At 40.4% G+C, this 8,667-nt stretch overlaps 2 protein-coding genes across 2 annotated transcripts in view; both read right to left on the reverse strand.

Moving 5' to 3' along the window:
- Nucleotides 1-207: 207 nt before the first annotated feature.
- Nucleotides 208-5,728, reverse strand: LOC140953849 (uncharacterized). Its single transcript, XM_073403228.1, has 4 exons — nt 5,022-5,728; nt 3,091-3,357; nt 1,388-2,111; nt 208-906 (listed from the first exon to the last, which is right to left on the reverse strand). Exons 1-4 carry the CDS (start codon nt 5,726-5,728, stop codon nt 529-531), a joined length of 2,076 nt encoding a protein of 691 aa, XP_073259329.1. The 3' UTR covers nt 208-528.
- A 2,825-nt stretch (nt 5,729-8,553) lies between these two features.
- Nucleotides 8,554-8,667, reverse strand: part of LOC140921711 (neutral amino acid transporter 9-like) — a 15,656-nt gene continuing 15,542 nt past the window's right edge. The window contains exon 14 of the mRNA XM_073371724.1: nt 8,554-8,667. This exon is cut by the window's right edge and continues 2,088 nt beyond it. The gene's annotated coding sequence lies outside the window, so the exon portion shown is untranslated.

Raw genomic sequence — 8,667 nt, forward strand, 5'->3', positions numbered from 1 at the left:
TAGCACTTTGTAATAGCACTTGTCGCACTTTACAATAATCTTGAAATGGATGGTCGGAGGACAAGTAAACTATATTACAAAGTGCGACAAGTGTTATTACAAATTGCGGCAATTTGCGACAGAAGAGGGTAACAATGCACTGTTACCCTCTAACGTCATAGGCTTTGCAATGTTGCCCGCTCAGCGATTTTCAGAGATTTTGGCGGGAAACAGTTTTATTGTTAGATGTCACGTGACCTCGAAGAAACCAATGGGAGTGCGCGCTGTTGGGAAGAAATTTTAAGTTATTTTTTGATTTCTTTATTTTCTTCTAGCTATATAAGACATATAACATCACTGCTTAGTCGTCAGAACTAGGCAAGTACTTTGCCAAAGACTACTAGACCCTCTCTCAGCCTCTATCAGTGTATATCTGGTGATTCTTACACAGAGTCATAGTGTCCTCGCTCTTCAAGGCTTCAAGCAATCGGGGAATAATTGTAAATCATTTAAGACAACTTTATCACTATTGTCTGAAGCGTACCTGAACTAACCAAATATTATGCCAAAGATATGCCTTCTTTCTCTCTGCTCCAGATTAATATCTGATGATTCCTCTATAGACTCATATTCTTCTAGCTGAACGGACCTTTCACTGGGTTTGCATTTTCCCTTCAAAATCCTTACGAGTTTACACGCAAACAATACCAACGTGAGTATCATGGTGGAAATCAGGAGCAGAGAGGAAACGACGTTTTTCATTCCAGTGATATCGCTGGTGTCTTCTGCCTTTAATAACGGCATCACTGCCATGACAGCTAGGATTGTAAGGTACACCGACTCTAACGCGTTGACTCTTTTCTTCTCGTATGGTTGCAACGTATTGTGGATGACAAGGATCAGGGAGCATATCATAAACAGGATGAACTGAAAAAAATCGTAGAAAGTTGTAGGAAATAAATGTTTTTTAGATTCGGCTCATGTGAAATGCGACGTTTGAACTGGGCCTCAACGTTATGTGTTTCCCGGCGCCTTTGCACTACCAACTTGCAATTGGCTTAGAGTGTTGGTACCAGTTAGAAGGGTTTTTCCGCCTTTTATATTCTACTTGCGTGGTCTTGTGGGCCGGCTCAGACTGCGTGTTTTCTCTCTTTTGACATTAGCTGTGTGTACGTTTGAGTGCAAGAACTTCTTAAGTGCTATAGTATCGGAGTTATATGCTTTTACGCGCCTTAACCGCTCGCCTGCTTTGCCTAACTAGTAACTCGATTGATTGGTGCTCGTACATGCTCTTCTGCGAGTGATGACACTTGCTTACCACTGCGTAAAATCAAAGACCACTCGTAGTTTATTTCGTATCTAAAAAAGCTCCGCTTTTACGCTTGGTTAAAGTCATAGTATGACTTACCTGTTTGGTGTACCAATCTGGGATGGAAACATAAAACACCATGAGCAACACTCTTCGGAACAGGTCCCATGACCACCACCATAAGCAACGCGGGCTCAGACCATCTGTCAGAGTATCGAAATACTGTGGATCAACTCTCCAGTATCTCTTGGTCACCAAAACAACAGAGATTAGTAGAATAGCCATGAGCAGCAAGGAAAAAATTGCTAAAATCGCCAACCAAAGGTGGTCCCTGTCAAAACATTCAATGGTTGCATCATAGAAAAAAAGGTTTTTCTTTCCAACTTTGATACAGGAAAGCAATACGAAACTTGTAATAGCGAGATTATTGTAGGCCAGCAATGTCAGCAGCCAAAATGATCGCAGTATTGAGTTTTTACGACGTTTGAATCTCACAAGGTAGAACTTAGCGCTTACCATGTACAGGAATAAAAAGGCTATAATGGTGGTGAAGGGGAACAAGTAGCCCATAGCAACGGCACCAAGACTGGTCATCTCTTTTACTGCGCAGATTTGGGAAAAACGGAAGTCGAAATTCCATCCAATTCCATTTGGCTCCAAGACAATAAAGACGATTTGGTGGAAGAACAGGGGTCCTCGAAGATCGCTGGACATTCTGGGATTAACTTTAATTAATAAACTGATAAAGATCAGGATAACGATGATTTGGAGGCCGATTACAAAAACCGTTGGCCTGCCTTCACATTCTGTACAATCTGCCAAGCTAGAAAAGAGAAATACACGGCATTTAGCAAAACATACTAGAAAAGACAAAAAATTTGAAAGTTAAGCAGTTATAGTATCAGTCAATATCAGTCAATTACGGAATGAGGTTGATGATAGGAAGAGTTACGCAGATCGAGGAGTCGAGGGCCTGGATAACACACTCAGAGATCTGCACAACTTTTCTTTAATTGTGAAAGGTTTTTTTAATTTATGCAATTCTAGAGTTACGATTGTCTCCTAACCTAATCATTGTGTATCCTTCCCTCTCCTCCCAAGGGATTTTTTTTTTTTGCATACCTCCTTCAAGTCAGAAGACGAAATGAAACCCCACAACCACCCCCTTCATTAGGAAATGAAATGTAGGTAATTATTCATGACGAGATAAAACACAGCACCTAATTAGATTTGTTTCTGGCACACAGGAAGTTGCGGAGAACACTATTGTCTCAGTGGGGAACTGCAAGACCTGAGTCAGTGCCGGATCCAGACCTTGACATAAGGGGACGGGGGGGGGGGGTGCGGTCTCCAAAATTTTTTTTAGTTTGGTCTTAAAATAAGGGGGGGCGGGGCCCCCCGGGTCCCTCTCCTGGACCCGCCATTGTGAGTGATTTCAAGTTATCAAAACTTATATTATTAAGGGAAAGGGTAGCCTCCCCGCAGACGTCCCTTGGGGTTCGTTTGTCACGGATTCATTTCTCCCCCAAGTCCGTCGGGGAGAAATGAATGCGTGACAAACGAACCCCAAAGGACGTCTGCGGGGAGGCTAGGGAAAGGGTAGTGTTGAAACGGAAAGGGCGAACTGATATGCTGGGTTTGTCAAGAAAGTAAAAAATTTCAGTCTTGTAAGATGATTGGGTGCAAGAAGAACTGACGGCGCTGTACAAGAAAGCAAGAAAAAAATAAGGAATTTACGAAGTAAGAACACAGTTATGTAGGTCAAATAGATATGGTGAAATGCCATTAAATTAAAATGTCACCTTTCGAGTCCCAAACTGAATCCCAGGTTAAGTGCAATGTTGAGTCCAACGCTGAAATTTTTCTTGCAACGACCACACAGAATTCCCGTTCGATTGTGAGCACATTGACCATCTACTCGATCGGGATCGAATTTGCATCCCGGCAAATATAAATCGCTTTTATAGTGACAGAATTGATAAGGGCACCTGTAGGCTGCTAGGCGACCATTCTCTACTTCTCCCCAATAACTCTTCTTCAGATACACAGTTCGTCCATCGATCCCGCATCTATGATTGGAAGTCAGCAAATCAAGAATTCGTAGATCTGAGTTACACAAATTAGGTCCTGCAAATGCGGACTTTTAGCTTGACAGAAATCAAATAAGCTCATTCATTCATTCACCCCTTCGTCGTCATTCATTCATTAAAACATCAATGAAGAACTAAACGGAGGGAATGATGGTTGTTGTAGTCAAATGGCACCCTTCCAAAACGTTTAGAGTACTGAAGTAAGGGTGGTTCTAAGGGAGGCGCCCGGATAACCCGCACCCCTCTTAACTACCTTGACCGCACCCACCATCCCAATGGCCGCACAATAGGCAGGTCAAGTAAAAGCAAGGTAACAACGGCCGCAAGCAGATGTAAACACCGAATCGACCAATGGCAATGCGGAAAATTGAGCACCAGAAGTCGATTGAGTTCAGCCCCTCCCTGATTCACTGCGTCAACTTTTAACCTTTTTACAAGGCTAAATTGACTTAATAGACTTTGTCAATAAAACCAAAACTTGTTGGTGACTTTTCACTACAACAACCAGTATTCCCATGTTTCGTCCTTCGGTGATGCTTTAATGAATGAATGAATGAATGAATGAATGAATGAGTGAAGGAAGGAAGGAAAAAAAGAAAGAAAGAATGAATGAATCAATGAATAGGCGAATGAACGAGCATTTTTGCGTGTCAGGGTATTTAGCTTGCTAGCTAATTGTCGATGCTAAAATATCAAAAATAATAATATTAACGATGATAACGATGATGATGATGATCACTATGATAAAAATAATAATTATGATGATGATAATGATGATGATTCTCATGTGCATTAGATCTGTTGCAGAAAGCGTGTGTGTTGGGCTCTGCAGGAATACTGAGCAAAGTATTACTAATAGACACTTGGGGCCAGTTATTTAAAAGGAGTTAAGCCTGCGTTTAACAAAACCGCGATCTAAGCCATTTTCAGTTTTCACAACGCTTTATCTATTAACCATTTGTCGTGAACAATGACAATAAAGCATACAGCGTAGACTGGAAAAGCACCTATTTCCTTAAATTAACTGAGATCTGGAGATCCGATGATTTCTTAAACCGCAGCTTAAGTTACACTTCGTTTAAATAACCGACCTTAAATTAGTGAGCTTTAAGTACTGCTTAAAAAACGAGCAGGAGTGTATTATCACTTCTCGCTTTTTGAACGACTTCAAAGGCCTCTGATATAGATCAACTCATTATTGCACTAATATTTAGATTTGGGCTTATTTTGGTTTAAAAAATTGGACGTGAATTTTCGCCTTGTCTTTATCAGATATAGACACTCATTAAACATTAACTTTTTTTGTTTTTTCTTTATGAATTATTAATGGTTTTTGGATATGAAAGAGGAAAGGTAATAATAAACTATGAAATGCTCAGATAGGTTTAAATTTACGATTCTGTTCATTAATTCTATACTAGACACTACGAACAGTCTCTCTTTTTTCTTGGTCCATCGAGCAAAACGCGCGAGACACGTAAATGACCACGCGCGTGATTGAAGGCGCGAGATGGGAGAGGCGCGACTTTTCGGGCTGCCGCCCTCGTTTCTTGCGTCTCGCGGCTTCGCCGTTCGCGCGCGCGTGCACTCCCCTCACTTAATCTGAAGAAAAAGTGAGACTGCTCGCAGTTTATTTCATTTACCTCAAGACGCCTTCGATGGTCTTGTCACAACCACATCCGGTGTCTTCGAACTTGAATCCTGGATCGCGCCGTGTTTCAAACAGAAACTTTGCGCCCCCAGCGAATTCCTGGACTGCCTGGAGTCGACCGTCATTGGAATGCGACTGGCCTGGATTATTGTTTGAAAAACGACAGTTTTCTATTGAAACACCGCTATCAAGAGCAATTAATGCGCAACGTTTGTTATCTCTGAAAACGCAGTTAGTGAACGAGGCGTTGACAGCGTTCCGTATCGTTACAATAGCGGAAGAACTTGCTCTAAAGTTCCGAAACTCGATGTTTGCTACATGAATGTTATGAGTTTTATTTCCCGTTTCTTTGCCAATGATAATGCCGCAGATGGAAGAAAATTCAAATCCACAGCTTATGACAGATTCAGAATTATTATCAGCTGTTGTTAAGAAAATTTGTCTGTCCGCTCTAGGCTGCGAAATTTGAATTTGCTTTCGCAAATCGTAGTATTTGTCTTGAATGGAAAAAGTAAAGGCCATCTCGTGGTCGAAGTTTTCGTCGTTTAGAACTGCAAGTGCGTATCCGATGGTTCTGCAAGGAAGAGTTCCTTTTGGGTTTAGGCAACTTGTGTTATCCACTCCAGAAGACTGTGAAATAGGTATTAGAACACAATTAGTGGGGTAAATCCACCAAAATAACAAAACAAACAGAAACATGATAGAGTCAAAAGGTAGGGACTTCGTTGAGTTTTCTGGCCTTAAAACCAAATTCTTCGATCTAAGGAAGATCGAAGAAGATCTAATAAAATTATCAACTAGGCGCCAATTTATGTGAGAAATCCCCGGGTTTGTCACGGGTTTTTCGACAATTGCCTTATGATTCAATGCGGGGGCGCGCACGACCAAACCAGGCAATTTCCGGATCATCTAGGGATAAGTAAATTCTTGTGATGATATTGCATCATTGTGAAAATGTTCTATTCTGTGTACTGTACAGCCGGGTGGGTTGCAATGACGGGGATGCTCGTCGTCTCTCTTACGAGATATAGAAATTGCTGTTTTTGGCCTCACTTAAGCTTTGGGTGTTCGGGACGGAAAGCCAATGCTTTTCAGGGTTAATATAATAATGAAAATAATATACAGTATTTATAGAGCGCTAATTCCCAATGGTCCAAAACCGCTTTACATAACAAAAATAACAACAAAATCCTAAACCTACAAAACTACATTGTCATTCTATAAAAATTCCCAATGGTCCAAAAGCGCTTTACATAATAAAAATAACAACAAAATCCTAAACCTACAAAACTACAAAACTACATTGTCATCCTATGAAAACATCATCATTCTATACGACAACATCATAACCAATTTTAAAAAGCCATGTCTTGAGCTTAGATTTAAAAAAAGAAAGGGAATTACAAGATCTAAGTTCGAATGGAAGTGCATTCCAAACAGAAGGTGCAGCAATAGTAAAAGACCGGCCACCATAAGTTTTAAGATTAAATTTAGATGTAGAAAGTAAAAATTGATTGGAGGATCTAAGAAGTCTACCAGGTTTATAAGGCTCGATGAGATCAGTGATATAGCTAGGTGTAGCACCATGAAGCGCCTTAAATGAAATTACTGCAATTTTGAAAGTTATCCTTTGTTCAATTGGTAGCCAATGAAGTTGAATAAGCAACGGCGTAACATACTCATATCTACTAGTAAGGTGAATAAGCCTAGCAGCACTATTTAGGACACTCTGTAAACGTTTCAAGATACATTTAGGCTGACCGTTGAGCAATGAGTTACAATAGCAGGGGCGGATCCAGGGGGAGGGTGCAGGGGGTGCGCACCCCCCCCCCCTGGGATGACCTGCGGCCGCTTTCTAATTAACACTGTGCAGTCGCTTGACAGACATACAAAATCTGCTCTATCGTTCGATATTTATTCTCAGCAGTTCATATTATGTTATTTCCTAGTCAAAAGCCCTCTTCTTCGTATTCGCTTTTAAAATTTTTTACGTCATCGGTCAGTTAGTGGTGCACCCCCTCCTAAGAAAAATCCTGGATCCGCCCCTGAATAGTCGATCCTTGCAGTAACAAAGGCATGAATTAGAGTTTTACATGTATCGTAAGAAAGAAACTTGCGAATCTTAAAAATATTGCGTAAATGTCTTCCCACTGTTCAGCTTCAGCTTGTTATTTAAGAGAGCAGATGTACATGTTGACAAATCCTCAGGCGATGACGTTTCAAAAGATAAATATAGCTGTGTATCATCAGCATAAAAGTGATAAGATAGACCATGAGATCTTGCAATATCACCTAAGGGGGAAGTGTGTGAAGTGAATACAGCAAGGGGCCCAACAAGGAACCCTGAGGTTAAGATTGGTCTCCTTCGGGATTATTATTCCAATTTCAAAAAACAATTACTAATTCATAAAGAAAAACCTAAAGAAATTAATGGTTAATGAGTGTCTTTACATCTGATGAAGACACGGCTAAACTTTACGTCCAGCTTTTTAGACCAAAATAACCCCAAATCTAAATATTAGTGCAAGAAGGAGTTGATCTACTCAGAGAAAACCTTGCAGTCGTGTATTGTCAGGTTTAAAAACCTGATAGAGCGATTTTCGTATGACCTCGAAATGAAAACGCGCTAACAAAACAGGAACAACAAACGAACGGAAATAGAGCGATTTGATTGGTTTATCGAACAGATACAAACGCACGCGGCTTTTGGTTGGTTGAGCGAACGTTCACGCCCCAGAACTTTCTAGAAATCAACCGATGCTTCGCTTTGACGTCATACTGCGACGTGACTGGCCAATCGAACAATGCCTTTTCACGTTAGGGTTTTCTTTGGCGGGAAAACGAAGAGGCCATGTTTTGACCTATTCATCCATTGGCTGATGAAACAAATAAGAAACACAAACCGAAACCATTTTTCAAGGTCATACGAAAATCGCTCTAATACACTGTTGCTCGTTTTTTAAACAGTACTTTTCGACTACCGTCCACGTCTCTTCGACTGGGAGTCTCTCTCTCTCTCTCTCTCTCTCTCCCCCTCCTCCCCTCCCCCCCAACAACCCAGGCTCTACACTCCAAACACATGACAATTGCTAGTTTGGGGGTGACTCGGAAGCGCATACCAAATCATTTCGAAGGCAGTTAAAAACAAGAACAAACGAAAACGAAACGAAAAACCTCCTTTAGGTAGTGAAAACGAAGCATCACGAGGACCATAAGAAAAGAAAAGCAGTTACATAATGTGGAAACGATTTTGAAAAACTGAAGTGTTATGGTGAGCTGCCCAGAAGTGATGTCGATATATTTAAAAATGATTTAAAAGAACCAAGCCTAATATGTAGACCTAAATGTTTTTTGTTTTATTATTATCTTTTTTAATTGCGGACGTATATTTAGTACATTCCAGTGAAAAAAGGTAAGTTTATGCAGTAGTCAGGAGGTGTGAAGACCAGAAGCCGTAAGAGTTTTGCTCTCTTTAAGGGCTTTAGATATCAAAAACCTTTCTGGGATTATCAATTCAAATATAATTCCAAAAATTAATTATTTTATTTACAATACATCAAATATTAAACAGCTGTAAAATTATGTGAGATAACTATTTTGTAAACTATGAACTGCATATACACTTTCCCAAGGAAAAT

The sequence above is a fragment of the Porites lutea genome, chromosome 12, assembly GCF_958299795.1.
Source record: "Porites lutea chromosome 12, jaPorLute2.1, whole genome shotgun sequence".
Lineage (NCBI taxonomy): Eukaryota > Metazoa > Cnidaria > Anthozoa > Scleractinia > Poritidae > Porites > Porites lutea.

What these genes read in the sequence shown, in the direction of transcription:
- LOC140953849 (XM_073403228.1), bottom strand. Translation starts at nt 5,728, where the DNA reads ATGTTTCTGTTTGTTTTGTTATTTTGGTGGATTTACCCCACTAATTGT. An exon ending in ACCATCGAAGGCGTCTTGAG is followed by an intron (nt 3,358 to 5,021) that starts GTAAATGAAATA and finishes TTCCAATCATAG; the next exon opens with ATGCGGGATCGATGGACGAA. An exon ending in TTCAGTTTGGGACTCGAAAG is followed by an intron (nt 2,112 to 3,090) that starts GTGACATTTTAA and finishes TCTCTTTTCTAG; the next exon opens with CTTGGCAGATTGTACAGAAT.